At 35.1% G+C, this 22,108-nt stretch overlaps 1 protein-coding gene across 1 annotated transcript in view; it reads left to right on the top strand.

The window, feature by feature from the left end:
• The window catches only part of GPATCH2 (G-patch domain containing 2), a 125,617-nt gene extending 104,341 nt beyond the window's left edge, over positions 1-21,276 (top strand). The window contains exons 9-10 of the mRNA XM_026108199.2: positions 4,408-4,490; positions 17,549-21,276. Coding sequence (XP_025963984.2) covers positions 4,408-4,490; positions 17,549-17,718 — 253 coding nt within the window. The 3' untranslated portion in view covers positions 17,719-21,276. The remainder of the gene's footprint in view (positions 1-4,407; positions 4,491-17,548) is intronic.
• The last annotated feature ends 832 nt before the right edge of the window (positions 21,277-22,108 follow it).

Below are 22,108 nucleotides of genomic sequence, written 5' to 3'. Positions count from 1 at the left end.
ACATCTGTCTTTATTAGTAATCAACACTTTTATGCATTTTTGACACAAACAGAAAACACAACCATCACCTTCATTACTCGCAAGTAATCTTTGCAATGTCGTAGAGGTACAAACTGTAGTCTGTCAAATGGTTTGACACTGCTGAAATGTACACATTTTTAAAGGCCTAAATATACTAAGGGATGGGATTAAGCATTTATTTAATGGCATTGTACCAATGGCACAATTACAATGCATCAACAAAAACATCTGATGTCCAATAAAGGATTGTAGCTTGCAAGGAAAGTGACAGCTGCTAAAGCAGAGAGACAGTGGAGTAAGATGATCAACAGACATATTGTTACAATAAGAAATGTAAAATAAACGTGCAAGTGTTTTGTTTTGAATGCACTAGTACCCAGAGGTCCTGTAAATGAGAGACAATCTCACTAGTTTAGGCCATCGTACTAGCGCATATGAAGCTGCCTACTATATAGCAGTGTATCTCCCTGGCATGTTTCTGAAGAGACTATGAAACAACTAATCACAGGAATTATTGGGTTTGATTAGGATTTTGGGGGGAGGAGGGTTTTTTTTTACATGTGGGATGGTAGTGGTTGCAGAAGCATGCAATAAATCAGTCAGTGAACTAGGACTCATGTTCAGGAGTATCTGCTGTCCTGCCCCCAGTTTATTGTATTATGGCCCTTCTCATTGACTGGACTGGTGAACTTCGATAACAGCAAAGGCAATAATTGCTAGCAATAGTGTTAAACGAATTAGGAACTGCTTTATGTGCTCAGTGGTTCACAAGGTGGCTCTCAATTAAAACAATACAGCTTGTGGTTCCTTCCCAGAACAGAAGTCTATTTGGGGAATGTAACCAAACGGTCTGTTGACCACAAAGGTCAGGTTAGCTAGAAAAATGACATAACCCCTCCAAGCCATTTGTAATAAGCTAATGTGTAATTGCAGAATAGGCACTCATCAAAAATATTTGCTTACTGAAAATATAAAAATTACGGAAAAAGAAGAGTTTGTACTGTGAAGGACTGGATAGAATTTTTTAGGGAATTTAAAGAAATATTACCATAGACATATAACCATAGTGAGAGCAATTACCTTGAGAAGAAAACATTGTAGGGAAACTGCAGCTATTTAAGAAGGAGGTAACAAAATTTCTGTCTGAATGGGTGTTTGTCACAACTATGCATAGATACTTGTGAATTATTTTTTATATCATCACTTCTATGTGGAGGAGAAAAATGCTAGCTGGAACAAAACTACTTTTATTATGCTTATTATTTTGATGGAGATTTTTTGTTTTTATTGCCAGATTTCCCTGGCCTGTCATCATTTTTGAAGCCCTTATTTACTGAGTAGAAAGGAGGATCTAAATACAGTATGCAATATGAAAAATGAATAAAAATTGACAGTAATTTTTCCAGTGCTTTTGTTTAATATGTTGAGGCATGACACAACAACAACAAATTCTTGGCCTGATAGTGTGAGTTCACACCAGCCTGGCTTTTGCAGCCCTCTTATTTCCCTCTGCCACAACTTTGCTGCTGCTATGACACTTGCAGGCCTGCTCCGCCGTGGTGCAGCTGATGCCCTGTCCGTGCTCATATTTTTCTTATTGACAGTGAGTGTTCTTGCCAAACGCCAGGGACCATAGTCACATCTGTTTGTCTCCCAAGCTTGTCTGAGGCTGCTTGAGAACACTTTTTATCCAGAGGGCAGCTTTAACTAGGCCTAATACTCTGAAAAGCCTCTATTTGTAAATGCATACAATGAGGCGACAAGTTCCTGTTGTCTTTCCTTAAAAATTATTCCATTTGACACTGCTTGCTCCAGTCCCTGTCACCAGCACATCAAAAGCCAAGTTTTCAGGCAAGGTGGTCTTAACAAGTTTTATTTTTTCCCTAATAAAATGCCTAGTTTCCCTCCAGAGCACTATTTATAAATGATAGCTAGAAGCAAGCTATGGATAAGTAGAGGGAAGCCAGGCAAATAGCTTTCCTCCTTTGTATAATCCTTGCTATTCTGACTTAATGCTAAGAAACATAATGCTGAAGTTAGCCCGACTGATGGTCAGAGTTCTCCCTACTTTATAGTACCCCCGTTACAAGCATTTCAAAATGTACTGTGCATGAGGATGTGTTTGGTTTACAGCTACAGTATAATACTTCGTTTCCTCTGACTTCAGGAATAGTCACAGTTCTGTGTCTGTTTCTCTTTAAAAATGTAGCCTTGTTTTTCCGTGATCTATATCAGCAGTGTGCATCAAATGTTAAGACCTGGTGAAACTAAATGCTGCTGTGGACTCGGGAGTTAGTCTGATGTTTGATGTTAGTGGCCGTAAAACTGAATTTGACAAAGCTTAATTGGTGCTCTAGCATATTGTTATTTATTTGTGGCATATAGAATTTTCAGCACCAACAAAGAAATATCCACTCTCACCTTGGCCAGTGGTCGGACTGTTGTGCTTTGCAAAGACAAATGATTCATTTATGCTGAAGGACCAAGGCTGCCTTTCAGACGTTCATTGATTTTAAATTAAAAAGTAACTGCTATGTTCTACATGAAGGGTGACAACAATAACAAAGTAGTCCTTACTTAGTGTTATTTGTTGCAACTCCATTCTGTGTGCCTAGAGGAAAAGTGGGGAGACCCAAGTACCATAATCTTACAGATCAATAATCTAGATATCTCAATGTAGTGTAACAGATAATCAATTCTGTGTAAAATAACTCAAGCACTGCTAGCTGTTACTCCTGTAGCTCAGGTCTTCAGGTTCAATTGCCTGACTTTATTAATTTTTATCTTTCATCCTTCTTGTATTCCTGGAGACTTTCTTCCTTTTTCATTCTGAAGAGAAAACATATAGTCAAATACCATTTAGCATATAATTTAACACACAACTTACTTGGTGTTTTTAATAAAAATGTTATATAAATTTATTTGTTTTCTCTAGTATTGTTTTTCCCATATTTTATTTAAATATTAATTTTCTTCATGTGTACAATAAATTCTGAAAGAATTGCCCAGACTTGTAAGGAAAAAAGTCCATTTTAAAAGAAGAGAGTTAAATAACAAGAGCTGAAATAGGGGTTCATTAACTGAAGCAAGGGTGCACTTCTGTGTAAAGCTAAAATTTCTTTTATTATTTAAATAAATACACTGAAGTATTTCCGTGTTAATTTACTACATCTTTTTTTAACAGAAGTGTGTAGAAGATTATACACTGTCATCTTTTTCAGCAAGGCATTCTTTTAATTCTTTTACATTACTGAGCAGGTCTCAGTAGTGTCTCAATGTACATGATCATTTATTTTTCATTTAGAAGCAGCACAGCTTTAAAAAGTTTATGAATGCAGTAAAGGATAGGTCATATATTCAAAATGAAACCGTGTCCCTTGAGTGAGAGTGTATTACTATACTATAGTACACTATCAGATGCAATTCGCAGCTTGTAGTTTTATCAAAATTCACTCCGTTACTGTGGGAAGGGTCACAGTTCTGAGTAACATCTATGAACTCCATAATATTAATATGTCTCCATAAATTAATCTGTATTTTCCCTCTTCTGTTTTAATGCTTTTCAAAAATTCAGGCCACATATCTTCTACTCTACAGGGACTGCATGTTACTTTAAGAAAAATGGTAATTATAATTCTCCTTTAAGGGTTTAAACCAGATTATATGCCGAAGTTCCAGATTTAGAAGATCTGAATTTGCCCTTTTCTGTGGTACCTGACCGTATATAGTTGCTATGGTGCAATAGGATTTACTTGTTTGCTGTCTTCTACAGCTCCACCTTTTTTCCAGTCTTAAAGCATAAGCTCGTAATTATGTAGTGAGCATACAAGATCCTGTGCTTCCAACATGTCATTTTCACGTCTTGCTAGTGAATTAGAAAAGGACAGATTGGTGTGCAACAAGTTTATTTCACGTACCTTTGAAGAGTTTACTGTTTCATGTTCTCATTCATTCTTCATCTTACCTTAAAAGAAATTGGTAATATTTTTCCTGTAATAAATGTTGTTCTGACAGTTAGGCATTACTAGCCAATTGATAATCTACCAACAATATTGTGAACTCTGTAGATAATTAATCTTAGCTATTTTCCTGTCAGAAGTAACAGTGTTTTGTTTTATGTTCAGCTAGAAAGATTGCCAGTTTTGAAAATTAAAAAGCATTCCTTTTATATTATTCATTCAAGTAACAATTTATGATGCTACATTTAGATACTGAGCGCTTGTCAACAAACATAATTATGCTTCGATATAAACAAGATTGGTGGCTTCACTGCGCAGCTTCATCTTTGTTGAGAATGTTTTGATATAGGTTCAGATTATACAAGCTGTGCATTTATGTGGTATTTTCCTTCCTTTGTTAATAGTTTTCTCCTATAATTACTTGCAGACAAACCAGCGTACACTTAGGATCATTGTGTATGGGAGACATCAAACGGAGAAGGAAAGCTGCTCCCCTGCCAGGACCCACAGGTAACCAATTTCACGGGACAGAATACAAAACACAAAATGTTAAATCTTTAAATACAAAGCTGTAGGTCAGTGACCTGGAGAAATGCTTGATAAATTCAGTAACTCTCCAAATAACTTCAGATCTATCCTTATTTATTAATGGAGTTTAAGAAATAAACAGACTCTCTTCATTTTCCCTCAAATGTTTCCAATTTCTAGACTTTTTTAAAGATCCTTCTTTCTTTAAAAAGAGTAAATCTTTTTTCATGTACTGAGAATCACAGACACTAAAGATTCCTGCTTATGTTGGTTCAAGCATTACAAGGTAGGAAGAGGTAAGATAGTTTTTTTTCTGTGAGGAAGGCATACGTATGCTCTAAGGATCATGCACAGTACAGACAATGTGAATTCTTGGGCAAACAATTGAAAATGTGGAGATAAGGCTGTGAAACAGTTTTAAAATTAGTGCTATAGATTAAACAGGGAGCACTGCAAGCACATTTCTGAAAGATTTTTACAGATGCGAGGTCACAACTATTGCATGCATTTTGCTGATGTCACAGCTGTGAAATAGCTTTTTCAATACCAGCTGTGATTTATAGGACTCTCATCAGTTTGTTTATATTAATTATATATGTGCATACTGGAAAGATTAGATAGTGTGTGTCTCTGTGTGAGATTATTTATTTATTGGTAATATGTGAGTCTCTGGATTGCACATGGCAGTTGTATATCAATTATTATAACAACATATCCTTACACGTACAGTTCTTCAACTACATTCTAAGTAGATAATCTTTAGAGAAGCCTAATAATTGCATTCCAACTGAATTCCCCTTTCTGAAATTGCAGTGTTTCAAACCTCAGTGGCAGAAACAGACCAAGAATAATATTTAAAATATTATTAAAGCACCTTAGTGGCAGCAGTATGGAAAAAGAGAATGTATGGGTCAGGTTCTAAGACTCTGAACATATGTGAAGTGAGAAGGAAAAATACTTAATGGCTGAAGAGAGGATAATGTAATTATTTCTACAAGGTGATTTTCACTTCCCAACTTTCAAGTACTAGAGGATGTCATTTTGTACGGAGAGGGTATGAAGTATCATGAAATTAATTTTATTATTCATTTTACCTTGGGCTTTCAGCATTCAGTATTTTATTTTACAAACTGGCTCCCCTGCGTAACTTTGCAAAGCCAATGTTTTGATAGTAAAGCAGATATTTCACATGATCATTCACTATTATGTATCCACATCTTCACAGTTTTAGAGATTGCTTTTCCCCCAGAATTTACCTTTACATGGTGGATGAAAGAGAGTAATGCTGGGTAAAGATATCATATGAGGTATTTTTAACTAATGTCTGTTTTTTATTTTCGAGTTCAAATTCCACTTTTTAAGTTTTGTTCTGTACAAAAGAAGTGAGGATTTTTGTTTGTTCTTATCATATAAAAGTATTTTTCTACATTTGATCCATGACAATTTTTAAGCAAATATAAACTTTGGTAAACTTTGAATAAATTTGTACATTTGGGTAGGTAATGTATAACATTTTGTAAACTATTACAGTTTTCTCCATAGCTAATCTCCCCACAGCTAAATTATTGTTTATCCATTAAGATGTTTGTTTGTCTGTGTCAGTATTTCATCTTATGAAAGGAAAAGGGTTTCCTATTAGAATGGAAAAGCATTCGGAAAGTTTGTATTAAAATGAATGACCATTTCATTAATGTATTCTTTTCCTGTCAGTAGCATTAGTTAAGCAAGACGCAGAGACAGAAGAACTAGCTTTTATACATAAGAATTTGTAGGAAAACTTTTTTCTTGAAAGAGAGAAAGAAAATTATGCATTTACATGAATGAAAATTGCAACTAAAAGAAACATTGTGGTAATAATCTCCCTCCATTTTTAACATCATAGTGAAACCTGAAAAGTTATCTGTAAATGAATGATTAATTGCAAGCTTTTTCTTGAACTGTGTGTATGGCAAATTAATAAAGTTTCAGCTAACATGAGCCACTCAGATTTTTTTTAAAAAAATTTTATTTTCAAAAACTTCATCTGTATTTCTTGAAAAAATGACATGAGTAAATTAATTCCTACAGCACTTCGCACAGTGTTGAAAATGGTAATTTGTATGTTTGGATTAAGTACTCCCGGAGAAAATCACTGGTGATATAATTAAATATTGAAATATGCTTTCTGCTTTTGAGACTCACAAGGGTAGCACCTGCTACTTTCAGACAACTTACAAAGCTATAGACTTCTGTAGCAAGCAGTCCTATTGGTTAAACATTTATTAATTGTGACAAGAACAACCAATTTATTTCAGTACTCTAGCTTATTTACTGCTCTTTCACCTTTGTATTTTGTATTGAAAAAGTAAAATGAATATTGATAGAGTTAGATATTGATTTCTAAATTTATAGCCTGTTCTCAGCCTGGAGTCAAAGTCACATACCAATAGGTTTGTGTATATTAGTAACAAAGGATGTAGATTTACTTGTACAGCAATGAGAAACTGTTGAAGCAAGAAAGTTTGAGCAGCGTAGAGCATTTTATAGTTTGAAAGATGTCATCTGTAAAGGTGAAGAAAAGCTGTGTTAAAAAGCAGTGAAGAAAATACAAGAAATGTTATTATATATGAATTGTTACCAGCCGACAGTAAAGACTCTAGTGTCCTATTCTGCATTTTTACTAAAATAAATTTTCTGGTTTATGGATGCTTGATATAGTGCCATTTGTCTGCCACTGAACTGAGTTAGATAATTAATTTATCAACTAAAAAAGATACTAGGAGAAATTGTTTACTTCCTATGATTTAGTTTAAGAATTGAGTGTTTTACATTATAAACATCTACCTTTTTTGCACAGCTTCCTCCATATAATCAATGTTATGTCAGTGATTATACCGTCAGACTTGGGAAAAGGTCATTCTCAATGACTTTATGCCCTTTCTGACTACCTCTGTGGTAGTGCTATTTCGTATGACACCCTGACATACTTTGTTGCAGTAATACAATGCCCTCAAGTTTGTATAAAACTTCCTAGGCAAACTAATACATTATCATAGAAATAAACCTACCAATACTGTGCCTATCACTAATGAAAATGATTAATAACAAAAAAAAATTATATGTAAGAAAAAGATCATCCTCTGCAAAGTATTCTTAATACTTGGAACCCATGCAGAGGGAATGTTTATAATAATTTCAGTGAATATGTTAGATTACCAATTATATGTCTGATATCAAATCAGTAGGTGCTTCAGAACTTCAGGTGCCATTTTCATACACTGATTTTGCATTTACCCCAATTTCTACCCTTCCAATTGTCTGTCTTCTTTTGTACAAGTCTTATATATCAATCAGGTCCTGTTCCATCCCTGTATCCTCTTAGATTTTTTTTTAAATAAGAAACCTCTAAATCTTATTCCTGAAAAAAGATAATTTTCTTTGGGTACAAATTCTGCTTGACATCTGGGGGATGTTATTAACTTAATTTACAGAGTGTAGAAAGTTTGATCCAGAAGAAAAAGAATAGGTTTTACTTGTGTGCCTGGTAAATAGCCATTTTTTTTCTATTTGAAAACAGTCTTTTTGATCTGATTTTTCACATTAGCATGCTTCACAGTTTGGAGCAGGAGTGACTGACTGAAAGCCTGCGAAATCTGATTTTAAAAGGATAAAGCTATTTTCAGGTTAAAATGCAAAAATAGAATATATAAATTATTGTGCAAAACATTTTTATGGGTATCTTAGCTAATACTGATTTTTTTTGCAAAAGCAAATTTCAAATGTTAATGTCTTTATCGAGTTGGCAGGTTTCATGCTACACTTCAGGCTGGTACTGTTTGAAATGACCAAGTTATAAATCTCATTTTAAAAAATGTGTTTTAATGAAAAATGTGACAGATTCTTAATTATATCAGAAATACTGAGCACTGCTATAATGCCATCATGACTCACTTTAACAAGGTAATCAAAAGGGTACATGTTTTCATTCCTTTTTAAAAATTGCCAATGAAACAGCTAAGCAAACTATTTTGCTGATGCTTAATGTGTCAGTGATTAAAAATCAGACCTGAATATCTGCAGTACCAAAATGATGATTTGAAAAAGATTGTGATTACACTGTGATAACAGAGGTGTTTGAGGCTAAGTTTGTGGTGAAGGTCAACTTACTGAGATGGTTGCAGAGAAAGGGTAGACTTTTTCTTACTTGAATGAACTAGCAATAAATTTCCAAAACGCTAGACAAAACTATTTTATGCCTGCTTTTCTTTTGCTTGACTCACTGCTTTTCCATCTACTAAATATACAAACTCCATAGACAGAAATCCCTTTTCTCAGACCAATATAACACTTGCATGTGTTGTGAAAGCGTCCTCTTTTTGCACTGCACTATTTCTTATCCTCAGTCTACCAAGATTGTTTCCAGGGTACAAAAGCATATCTGTTTCATGACTCAGCCTATGGATACTCTTCTTTTCTAATTCTGCAGCAAATTGAATTCTAGGGACTTCTTTCTGTTCCTTTTTTTTTTCTTCTGCTACCATATTGTTTCACTAAAACAGTTCACAAAAAAAAAGCTTCAAAAAAAGATCACAGAATGCCATACAGTATTTGAAACTGCTGTCCCTGCAGAGCAAAAGACTTTTCATGTTGAGCTGAGGTTATTTGTTCTGACAGGGCCCCTTTCATATAACCATCAGAGTAATGAGAGTTCGGTCCCAAACTTCAGAAGATCCACAATGCAGCAAGAACCAGATAAACCAGAGCTTACACTGTGAATTTGCTCAGCAATTTCTTGTGATGTAGAGAAAAGCAGTGTGAGAGAAGATAGTATTCTTCAGGCTCTACACGCAGCCAGTGTAGCCTCAAGAAGACACCTTCAGGTTAATAGAAGACTGTTCCTATCTTTCCTATGTTCTGTCTTCTATCTAGATGCAGAAGATTCAAAAATAATTCCCCAGATAACTCTGAGATTCTTTCCTACAGTAGCTGTTTTTTTCTCATTGTGGAAACAGTTCAAACCGTCTCCTATGCGATTTTCAGACTTCACTTTCAAGAACCGTAAGCCATCTTAACAGAGAATATCACCAGCAAAAGTGTCCTTAAAGACAACATATAAGAAATTTCTGCCAAAAAGGTCTAAACCTGGTTCTCCCCCCCCCCCCCCGCCCCGTTCCAGAAATATTTCTTATTAGACACTTGCATGAAGAGTAACCTTTTTGTCAGGTTGGTAGAGAGTTAGAATTCCCCTTTCAATGAAACTGAGAAGTGTCAGTAGGAATACTCATCTTCCCGATGATTTGTGTGCTCTGCAAGTTCTTCTCTTCCTCCACTAGGAAATGTAATAAAATGATTCCCCATAGACAGGAGCCATCTCCATTATAGATAATTTTTTTAGTTTTAGAACTAAACCAGCAAAAGACATGGTTGCTGCAGATGATACTTTTGTCATTCTGCTTTAAGTTGGTGACACCACACACTTTTCTTATCTGGAAGGTGTTTGGGAGTTAAAATCTGCAAGGAGTAAATATGTGCACTCTTTTTTTTCTCGCGCGCTTTTTTTTTTTTTTTCCTCCAGCCAATGTAGCTTCTTATTCCAGCTCTCCGCAACAACCTCTCAGTTGTCGGTGACTAGTTATTCTTTCTCCTGTGGGAACAGGGAGCACTGCTACAAATAGAACGAGCCCTAGCTTATGCAAAAATTGCTTTTCTTAAAGGTTTGTTAGCCTGCAATTTACTTTTTGAAGAAGGAAAGAAGCTTATGCGGTAACTTGATAGCTTTATGCAAAAGGATTTTGCCACTTCAGAGGAATGAAAATAACTGTTTAAGATATGAGAAAATATTTTCGTAATGTGAGAATATAAAATTCATTGATCAGGTTTCCAGGCACAGGCAAGTTTAGATTGCTATTTTCTATCTTTCTATAGAAGCTCTAGGAATGATAGAAAGGGTTCTGATAAAAGCTGTGATAGATACCCATAGTATTAGGATTTCATAAAGAAAATGTTTGCTCTTGCTTTTGCTTTCCAGTACGAAGAGAAGAAATTTTGACTTTTTGATTGTTAGAGAAGTTTACCTTTCAACATTTATCTTGACATTGGCAATGCTAATGTAATACCTAAGATTTGCATTCTGATGTCTCCATTACCAGTAGAGAGACCATCACTAAGCATTGTTTGCTTATGTAAGTGACAGGATTACATTTTTAAGAGAATTGATAAGAGTGAGATCTGTGGCAAAGCAGTTCACCAGATGTGTCATGATGTATATTACTTTCAAATGGAATGGAGTAATTCCATTTATTCCCAGACCTTCCTTTTGTTAGAAAGCTCTCCAAAACAAGAGTCATCTAAGTTCTTTTGTCATCAGTGTCTTAGCAAAAGTCTCTTCATTTTTGTTCTTCATTAGAATTCGTTATTGTGTACTACTTTGTAAAGTAGCCTCTAGTAGTATAATAGAGGCCCCAATAAATAGAGAAATAGTTCTTCAGCTTGTAGTAAAAAATATGCACATGTATTTGCCTAGTTTTATTGTATTAGTCTTTATCCTTAATTAAGATTTATTTGACAGAAGGCAGTATTCCAACCACCTAGGCACAGGATAGGCAACAGAAGTGCAGTTTTACCTCTGGTATAGTAGCAGTCTGTTTCAACTTTGTCTTGGATTAGGTAGAGAGCCACAGTAATGTGCATTGTCCTAATATCCATTTAATCCTTAATCTTTCTGCTGAAATCAACAATAACTGAGCTGTCCATTTTTGAGAGTTATTACTGTAATTTAAATCCTTTCCCTCTAGGATTTGGTGTAAAGTTAGTTTTTCTCATAAAGGACATGGAATGCTTATCAGAAGGGAGCAATTTTACCAAGTTTTAAAGGGTTTTAAACGCAACTTTGGAATGTTTTGTAGTGGAAAAGCTGCTCCAGAAAAGCAGTCCAGTGACAGCTGAGGAGTAAAACTGACCCTATTTGGACCCAACTGAAGACAGTCTTAGTTACTGAAGAAATTCCTTTTACCTGAAATAAACAGGATTCTAGTACTTCTGACTCTTTCCAACAAATTTTCTTAGTGAAGAGGTGGAAGAATGCACTTTACCCACACCACAGTGTAGTCTGGTAAAACATGAAAATAAAATACAGACTTTTTTTCTAGGGGAAGAGCACTGGCAAATCCAGTTCTAAGTGATCTGTGAAGCTGGATGACCAGATAAACCAGACAGTTCAGTGTCTGAATTTTCATCAGTGTAGATTTTTTATTTATACGTTTGGGAGGGTTGGAAATGGATTTGAATTTAGGGTCTGTACTGCAGGAAAGGATACCTCTACCCATGCTGCATTATGCAACAATTCCTTTAATATGCCTAGCAATGGGGCAGTAGGAATGAAACTATAACAATTCAGACCTTAACAGAAATCTGCTAAGGTTGCTGGGTAGATATTTCCAACATCCACTGAAGTTATGACTCTGTATCCTCTGTGCTATCTTTATCCTGCTAGCTGGAATAAAATACAATGCGAGCAGACTTACCTGAGCTATAATCATTTCAATGTTGTTCTTTAGATATGCTCTTAGAAAACTCAGTGTGAGGGATGTCTAAAAATGTAATCTCAAATATTTAGCTAAATAATATGGCATTTTCATAACTGAATTTGTTACTTTTTTTTTTAGTTATACACCCATAATACACTGAATTGTGAAAACCACAGCAGGTACTGATTTTAAAGATCACAATATGGCTGTCAACTATGCTCCTGATGACTCTACAATCATCCAAAACAGTTTTAGGAATACAAACATCTAGGCATTATTCAGATTCCCGTTTTTTAGTTATAGAGAATTTACATAAAAAAAGATACAGTATAGCAATTTATTATTTTGATTACATTCTTCATAAAATTGCATTGTGTATCAGGATCAGTCTCTACTGTTCTGCAGTTCTGAACTCATCTATCTAGTGAGGAATCAGAAAAGAAAAAGAATGGATGGAATATTAAATGCTTTCAGAAAATAAGGGGGAAGTGCACTAGCTTTTAAAGTAAAGCAGCATGTATCGTTTCTCCTTCCATTGGCTGTTTATCCAACATCAATACAACACTTTAGGAGCCAAATTACTAAACAAGCTGCCAATTAGGCTTGCAGTCAGCTGGATAGATTAGTGGCTAAGAGAGGCAGATACAAGATTTTCATCTCTTGAGCCAATTACGCAAGTGAATTACCATCCACAATGCTCCTTGGAAGATTTGAGGTAGAAAGACTGACTCTGCTGTGATAGACATAAGTGCCAGGGTAGGCAGGGTTAGCAGGCCATGTATTGCAAAAATTACCCAGGCAAAAAGAGATCCTTCTAGGAAAGGATTTAAAGGATTTAAGGCTGCTAGGGGTGATAGAAGAGGAAATAATAGTTGTGGTATTCTCTGCAAAGGCGTTGGTGTTCTACCCACAAGTCTTAATCATATAAAAGAAAGATGAAAGGCCAAGACTATATTTTTTGTACAGTGTCATTTTCTCACAACTGTTTAAAAATCATTTTCTTAGCATCAAAAATAGTTTAGTGGCCAGAGACGAAATTATTTCTGTATGACTTCATTTGTTTCCTATGGCTGAAAACAACAACAAAAAAAATTTTGAAGCATTTTCTTAAATGATTATTTAGAACATTGAGCCTAGTTATATTCTGATTTTATTTGCCCTGATATAAACCCAACATGCTTGATGTGAGTCTAATCGAAAAATTAGACCATACAAATAAATATTGTCATGATATTGGTTAATAGGGTCACAGTTCTGTTATTAATCTATAAAAAATGATAGCTTAGTTGATCAGTTTTTAAGTTCTTTAGAAGAAGCATTTTGCAAGTAGTGAAATGGATCTTCAGATCAAAACTGTGCATAAGCTCATTTGTTTCCCGCTGAGAGTGTTGTACACTAGTGTAACATTGTTGCTTAAATATGAAGCAAATTTAAAACCTGAACTTTTGCAAGCTGTTGTATCCAAAAATGATTAAACAGATGTGGAGCCTGCAGCAGCATTAGACCTCTGATCTGATTTTAGCTTACAGATGGAATTAAATTAACTCATGGCAATCACTGTAAAATCAAGGGTATGGCACTGAATGCTAGTGTACTGTTTAACCAGGACGTACCTGTTTCAACAGCTGTTAAGAAAAAATTACATGCCTTTATTTTTCTTTGAAACCTGCCTTTAACGTCATGACAAATATTATACCAAAATAAAATAAATCTGATGAAGGGTTTTTTTGTTTTGTTTTTCCATTCCCAATTTGCCTCTTTCCAGTCATAGGTTCTATATTCCATGTATGTGAGGCCATATGCATAATACAGACCTTGAAGAGAAGTGAAGGAATTTTACAGTGCTATCTTTTCAAGCAAGTTACTGTTCCTTCAGTGTTTGCACCTCACTTGCGTAATGGTAACCACTCCAGTGGGTAGACTACTCATCTGGTAAATCAGGAAACAAATTGTTATGGTTGCTAACACATTTTCAGTCTGTAGAAAGAAAAGACTCTGCTCATGAGATTCCTACAAATTGTTAGTATGGAGAATTCCTCATAAGTCATGCATCCCCACCAACCCTTTTACTGCAATAAACTTAAAAAAATGTACCATGGTTGTGGGTTTTTTTCATCTGATTTTGCAGTGTTATTTTTTGTGGGATAGCACAGTGGGTCGATTTTGTTCTTGCTCCTGGGTGGGTCAAGACTGAACACATCCCAGAGGTAGCACAGCCCTTCAAAAGGCCAATGTGCTTGCACCATCCTCTCTAAAAGGACCTACTGGCTAGTCCAAGAAGTGCCATTGGCATGAATTAAAAACTGAATTTGAAGATGAATATTACAAGGACAATTACCACTTTTAATTAGAAAATAAAAGCCCAAAGCACAGGAACTGGGGGTTGGGGGAGTAAGAAGGTGTAGCATGGTGTTTGTAAGAGCTCTTTCCCATTATGTGTATAAACAGCAAACACAGTTTTTTTTCTGATTGCTGATTAGTCATGGAATGGAGGAAAAGGACAGTTATAAATACAGCTATCCGTATTTTTCTGATTCAAGTAAAATATGTTGCATTGCAGATTAACTTTCCTGCAATTTTCATCAATCATTTGAAATATTTTAAGACAGACATAGATATATATTTATATAAAAACTGATTATACTTCAAAAGAATAGCCTGGATATATTAAATCTCTTTAAAAATTAAAATACAAACTATCCATATTCATGTCACTTCCAAGAGAGAGTGGTTAGTCACAGTGCATGTCCATAATATGGACGAGTTATGGGGCTTTTTGGTTTTGTATTTTTCCTGCTGTTCTGCAAAGCCTCCAAACTGTCTGGATAGAGTATACTGTTTGAGTGCATGCCCAAAAGTGAGTTCTGAAGCCAAGTTCATGGTGGTCTTTGCTCTTTTTTTTTCTTCTTCTTTTTTAACTTGGCTAAGTGTAAGAATAGAACAGAAGGCTTCGGGGAGGTTTTAGTGTTCTGATAGGAAATAGAAAAATAGGTACAGTGGAGGGAAATATAATTATACTATACATTTTATAAGTACTTAAATGTCTTTAAAAACAAAAAGTATTCCAATTATCCTGTCAGTCAGAGAAAGAAAAAACATGTTCAGCTGCTGCAAAAAAATTCAAAAATAGAAACATCAGTTTATTAAATAACGTATGTCAGAGTACAGGTCGTTCTTTCACATATCTTTTTTGTGAGGTTAGTCTGTTTTGAAAATTGAAATTCATATAGAAGGGTACATATTTTACATGAAAAAGTCGTTGGGTTTTTCCATCGAGTGGACTGACAAAAAAGTTGTTTAATCTGTCTCAAGCTCTGCCTTATATAGTATTCCAGCAGCATTTCTGTCTTTGTCTAGGCAGAGTTATGAATGGTCTAATGTTTCCAATTCTTAGAGGTCATTATATACTCTTAGATACATTGATGTACTATGTATTAATATACTATGTATGGTATTGATATGCTATGTATATATAGTATTGATATGATATGTACAATATTGATATACTATTATGTACTCTTAGATGTATATATATACTCTTAGATATATTCTCAGAGGTCATGATATACTCTTACCATTGTTCTTTCCTGCTTGTTGGATCTGTTGGTTCTACCCTTCTATGTCCCCAGCCTTTCTTGTTCCACAGACACTGGAACCACACTCCATTTTTTACCATAAGATGTTGTGAAAAGTAGACCAAAACACCCAGGATTTTAGCTGTGATGTGTACCATTACTTTTGTTGACTGTAGACTTTTTTCTTTGTATTTTTTGAGCTAGAATATATAATTAGGAAGGTCCAAAGCTTGTGTTGTGTATGCCAGGCAGTATAAAGGACTTATCTGTATGACAATTGTCTCTGCCTGTGTGGTCCTGAAAAGAAAAGAAGTCTTTGTCATTGAATTTTGTGCTGGTGGGTTCAAGAGGAACCCTCTTAGGGACTGGACTCGCTGACTTAAAAGCTTTTATTTTAAGCCTAGCATTAAGCATAGTTTCAAACCAGTTTTCAAGGTCGCTTTCTGTCAATGCGTTTCCCTTTTTCTTTGACTTAGGAATTGAGATACTAGGAAGCCGTCTAACTTTTATGTAACCACTGCTTGACTGAATATAAACAGATATATATAGTGAATAATGCTTAGGTACTGTGAATCTGTCACCACAGTCATCACAAGGTTTTTAATGTGCACCTCTCATCTTGAACTTCTGTCTGTGTATGCAGTTTCCACTGTGGGTCTTTGCTTTCTTTTTGCGTGTGTGTTAAATGAGGCTTTTTGAAAGTGCTTGTTCAACTTTTGTTGTGTCTGTGTTTAGTAAGTTAATATGATGATGAACCAGCTGCTTGTCAATGGCAAATTATTGATTGAAGATCGTATAGTCTCCAAAACTACAAAACCACAGTCTCCTACTGCAGTATTTTTCAAAAAACAGCAGGCTAGAATAAGTAGGTAGAAAGTTAAGCAGCTAGCGTTTGAAGCCTGGCAAGTAGTATGTTTTTTGTTTTGTTGTGTTGTTGAGGAAGTTTTGGAAAAAAAATTTAAAAAATAACCCCAAAACCCAACTGCCTACAACTGTTCATGTTACTGCAAAAGTATCAGCCCTTTTAAAAGTTTTTTCTGTAACTTGCAGTAACTTCTAGTTTTACTGCTAATTCTTGAATCAAATATCATTTATATCCCATATGCAAGACAGCTACATATGGGAAAGATTTCTCCAGTATCATCTCCAGAAGCTAAGCTTAAGGAGTTTAGTTGAGGGAGGTGAAAAACAGCTTTGGTTTGTCATTCACATTTCTTTATGCTGCATTTATAAGAAAATGAATCCTTTATATTAACACTTGCAGTCCTGAGAATCTTTTCTGCCGAGTGTGCCTAGCATTTGCTCTTGAGATCTCTATGGTACAGAAGGAAAGCTGACAACAACATTAAAAGACATTGAAAATACTAAAAAGTGTACTTGCAGTCTCTCTGATAGCTTTTAATAACATCCAAAAACAAGTAAAGATATAGCTGGATTTCAGAATACTAGATCACTTGTCAATATTGCTTCTGTAGCAACTGTAACTGCTTAATCAAAAACGATTTGTTGTGTTTTGTTGAAAGAGATCTGCTTGAGTGTTGATAAGTATTGATGAGAATAGAAAGATGGTCATGATACTGTGATGTGCCTCAGCTTAGTAACTGTGGAACAATAAATTCTGGTAATCTTGCCTATGAATTGGTAGACTTGTGCAGGTGGTATGTGTTCCTTGAGACTGACATAAAGTGCTCCATTGGAATGTAAGGGATCTGCAGCAAAATTTGTAATGCTTTAAAACTGAGCTAGTCTTGAAAAACATAAAAATAAAGCAAAGCCTTAGACTGTACTATTTAGAATCATATGCAGTCAGGAGGGTCAACATGTGCAAAGACAGCCTGTTCTAGCAACCTATTAGATGAATTAGGGGAATAAGAAGGTTTAAAGCTTTGACGGAGATTATCCTGCTCTTCTCCACATGGCAGGCAGTGCTGATTAATGCTGTGTGTTTCTTTAATCTCAGGGTTTGTAGGTGAAAACACCCAACCAATCCCAGAAAACAACATTGGAAACAGAATGCTTCAAAGTATGGGCTGGACTCCTGGCACGGGCCTTGGACCAGACGGCAAAGGGATAGCAGAACCAATAAGAGCGATCCAGAGACCAAAAGGACTCGGACTCGGATTTAGCTGACAGCAGTGCACTCTGTCTGCCAAATAAAAATCAAGATCAAAATTAATTTTAAAAGACCAAAAAAAGGAAAAAAATGCAAACCTCCTATTATTCTTTGTGATCAGAAAATCCAATTATTCTTCTCTCAAAGATCACTGAAGTCTATGTACTTCACGTTAGCTACACCAGCTGCAAGGTACAGCCACAGTGACAAAACCGGCATATGAATCCTAACTTTGTAATGGTGCTAAAATATACAAACACTTCTACTTTTTTATTTTCTGTGGTCTTAAAGTTTGTATTAAGTATAAAATTCAGTATATTCACTCATTCTTTTCATAAAAGATTCTGAGACAGCAGATATTAGTATTTAGGCAAACTTTTTTTTTGTAAGTATAATTTCATCTCAAGAGTCTTGATAAGATTTGATATCAAGGAAAGTGGAACTCTGTACAACTACTGTGTTTTTCCCCTTTTCAGACAAAATTTCCAAACTTAATATTTCTAGAGATTAACAGTATTTGATTATAAGCTAATTGACTGTCATTTTGCCACGTTTCCCACTGAAAGGTGATATGATATGCAATTTTGTATAAGAAGAGCATGAAGAATGGCTTTATCATCTAGGAATGCCATTCCAACACCATTATCTTGCAATGTATCACTGTCTTCCATGTTCAAGCTCTAAAGTAAATCTTTTATACTTGTTTTTACATTTACAGGATTATCTTTTTTCAGCAGATATTTTAAAAATGTAAAGTTTATTCTGAGTTTGGAATTCTCTTTATATTAATGATCCTCAATGTGTTGACATTTAAGAAGAGCTTCAGCTTTGAACCTGCAAATTGTATTTTAGAGATGACTGTGTCTTGCAGTGTTTATTAACTGGGTTTTGGCGTATTCTGAACAATGCAGTATTCAACATTGTGGTATCATTTGGTTTGTGATCATGATGGTGCCAGTGAGCCACAATCTTTAAGGATCATGAAGAAACAGAAAAGGCACAAGCATGACTGGGGTGGAGGGAAGGAAGGAAAGATACTTTGGTGGCATCTCACAAATCTAAACCAGCAATTTAAAATCAAGAGGGATCATTAAGTGTTTTAATCAGTATCTAGTGTGTCTAATGTCAGCACGAGTAATTTCATTAAGCACCAACCAGTCAAGCTGCTAGGATGCTATTTGTCTGCAGTATAAAACAAATTCTGCTTTAAAATTAAATGATAGGACTGAAGATGACTGTTGTCCAGATGGACTAAGGAGAAAATCTTGTCCCCACTGTGATAGCTGGCAATATTTACACTGACTATACACAGAATAGGATTTCTTTCCTCAGTCTTTTTTCTTCAAGAGGAGGATCTCTCCCCTCCTGTGCTCCCAAACTGCATACACAAAGATGCTTGCAAAGATAACGTTAGGATAAGAAGAGCGCAGTTCACAGTGGCTGTGAAATATAATGATGAATTTTAAAGTGTGTTTTTATAACTTTTCTTTTTTGCTCAACTTCACCAATTTTTCCAGAAGAATAATGCTAGGAAAACAAAAGTAGCAGCATTATAGTATTGAATTTGTTTAAAAGAAATGTCTAGTCTTTCCAGTGTTAGTACTGTCATTTTGGGGAGCATTCTTTCACCATTTATATACTGTAGAGTAACAGGTTAGTGCCTCATGTTATTTTTAATTATAGGTGAATGCACATATTTTCCAAGTTTCAGGAGAACCAGTTATTACTGTTTAAGTACATATTATCCTGGTGTGGTTTTGCTTTTTGAAATGATAATAAATTGTGAAGATCTGTTATTTGTCATCAACAAAGATGTACTTTTTATGGAAGGTTTTGGGGCATAGCATAATGTGATTTAGCCACTTCAGATTTCTCTTGCACGACTGATCTGAGTTAAATACATTGCATATCCAAATAATTTCAGCACCACATAATTGCAGTGGGCCAAGAATGTGGAATTCTGCAGTTAGGGGATGTATCCACCTCTGTAGTTGTTATTTATAATAATGAATTAATGTGGAATGTTGTGGAATGCTTCCATTCTTTCAATGTAAAGTGCTACTAAGGTTGAATTCCAAAGACTTATTTGTATTGCACACCACAGTCAAAAATTCCTTAAAATCATTTGCAACGTGTGATTTAAGGGCAGAAATGAATCTTTACATTCTAGTTGTTCTTGCAGTATTTGCAGAATTATAAAGAAATAGTTATTCTCTATTAAAATTCCACTGTTGTGTTTTGGTTACAGCACCTACATATTATTGTTCGGAAATTCTAAATATGGCATATATAACACTGTTTAAAGTATTTCCATGCAATTTACCATAGCAGCAGTTCTTCAAGAAGTCAGTCTGCAACTGGAAAAGTACTTGAAAATATTTCCTGTTTTGAAACAATAAGGCGGGGAGGAATAATAGAAACATTTTGAAACAAACACCTCTTTAGGCCGTTCACCTCTTTATTCATCCGCTCATACAGGTACACTGATGCAGTCAATCCAATAAACAACCTTAATGGAAGAAGTATTTAGTCTGATCAGAAATCAGAGCTAGAATATTATAACTTTTTGGTTTAAATCAGTCTATTAGGGAGAAATTGTTAGACGTTAAGGCTAGTCAAATTGATTTCGCTGTAGAGATAAAAACACTGTCTGTTGTCCAGCAGGTATTCTTACAGATGCCACAGCTGACAGTCAGCTTCATCTGTTAGAAGCTGTAGAAAAAAAGATGCGTTAAAATATTTTAATGTAGTGTTTTGATATGTTTTTATGTTGCAGCAAACTTTCCATTCTGACTTATGCTACCATTTCCATTTCTGTTTTTCCACATCTCACAGCAGTGTTTCAAAGATATTCCAGTAGTGTAATTTTGCACAGCTAGAGCTAGTGGTAAGAAACAAAACAAAAATGCATTGAGCTTTTTCTTTTTTAAGTCATTGCAATGTTAGTTGGCTTTGAAACAAGTCAAAATACTTAGATTTGTTCTCTAGGTTTTTCCCTTAGCTCACTTGAAATCATACCACGACCATCTGCTGTAAAGCCGCCTCACACTACTTTAAAATGCCTGCACAAGTATTTTCAGGTAATAACTCCTACTAGCTGTAACAATGAGGATTTTTTGCCTATATAAATAAATATAGGATCATCTTGTATCTAAAAGTTTCCATCATTCACAGGATTCTCTCCATTTAGGTGTTTGATTAATCAGTAGCTCAGTGGTTACCATAATATTCTGCCTATGCAGAATACTTAGTAAAACAAGTATTATCAGCATTGTGTTTTCCTACATGTTCCATTGTATCTCAAAGTTCTGTGAATTGAGCCATTAACTGTTAATAAGAAAGTACATGAGCAGTTGCTGGCAGAATCTTATTTTTAAATAAATATTTGTTGGAGTCAGAGAAGCATTGTCAATATGCTTATTTTAACAAGTTTGTCCCTGCATTTGTCTTTCTGCAATTAAGGTCTATAACGGATGTAGAATGGCAGTAGCCAATAGCTAAACAATATGTATAGAGTGCTTTGCTTTAACGGCTCAAATGCGAGATGAAATAAAATAAATAGACTCCATTCTTCATGGGTTTTGCATGTTCTTTTCTTTAAACTGCCCTTTTTAATAGCATTGTTACTGCTTAGGTGAGTGCAAAAACATGCCATTTCTGAAAATGTAATTAAGATTGCTAATGTCCTATGGCAAGTAGATGTGCATTTTGCTAATGCTTTTACACTAAAGGAGTTGTACCTTTTTACTAGTACCTCTTTTCTAGGTTAGTATTATCCAGCAGAAAAAGTTACACCAGAAAGTCAGGAAATGCCTTAAGATGCTTGCAGTACTTTGTTATCATATTCTTCTGAGACTTTTAAATGCAAGTTCTCTTCACTCTGTAAGTAGGTGTACACTTTGATAACCACGACAGGAATATGTGCTTGCTCTTCAAGCAGTTCTCCAAAACCATTGTTCCAAGGAAGAGAATTTATGCAGTCTTCATTTTGACTTCCATCTCTCCCCACTCCCAAAGCAGATTATTAAGGCACATCAGAAGCCAGGACCCCTTCCCTCTTACTCTAAATTCAGGAGAGTTTTTAATTGGACTTTCCTGCCCAGCAGAGTTTTCACACAGTAGCACGGTTAGCCTGCAGCTGTTGCAGAGCTGAGTTTCCCATGAAGAGCATTCCCTTCCTAAGGCAGCATGTTCAGCTCCCTGAAAGACCTCAGTCAGATTTATTTCCCTGTCCACCTGTAATCCAGCTGGAAAGCTAATTGGAAATGCTGAAAGAAACAATAGTATTTTTTTAAATGGTCATATATTTTTTGCTTTGAATTCTAGCTAGGAAAGGTTTTATTATGGTCAAGTTTGTTTACAGGTTTAGTATGTAAGACTGGGATTTTTTTTCCTAATGACCTCTCG

The sequence above is a fragment of the Dromaius novaehollandiae genome, chromosome 3 (genome assembly GCF_036370855.1).
Source record: "Dromaius novaehollandiae isolate bDroNov1 chromosome 3, bDroNov1.hap1, whole genome shotgun sequence".
Lineage (NCBI taxonomy): Eukaryota > Metazoa > Chordata > Aves > Casuariiformes > Dromaiidae > Dromaius > Dromaius novaehollandiae.
This window is presented reverse-complemented; position numbering and strand designations above follow the sequence as displayed.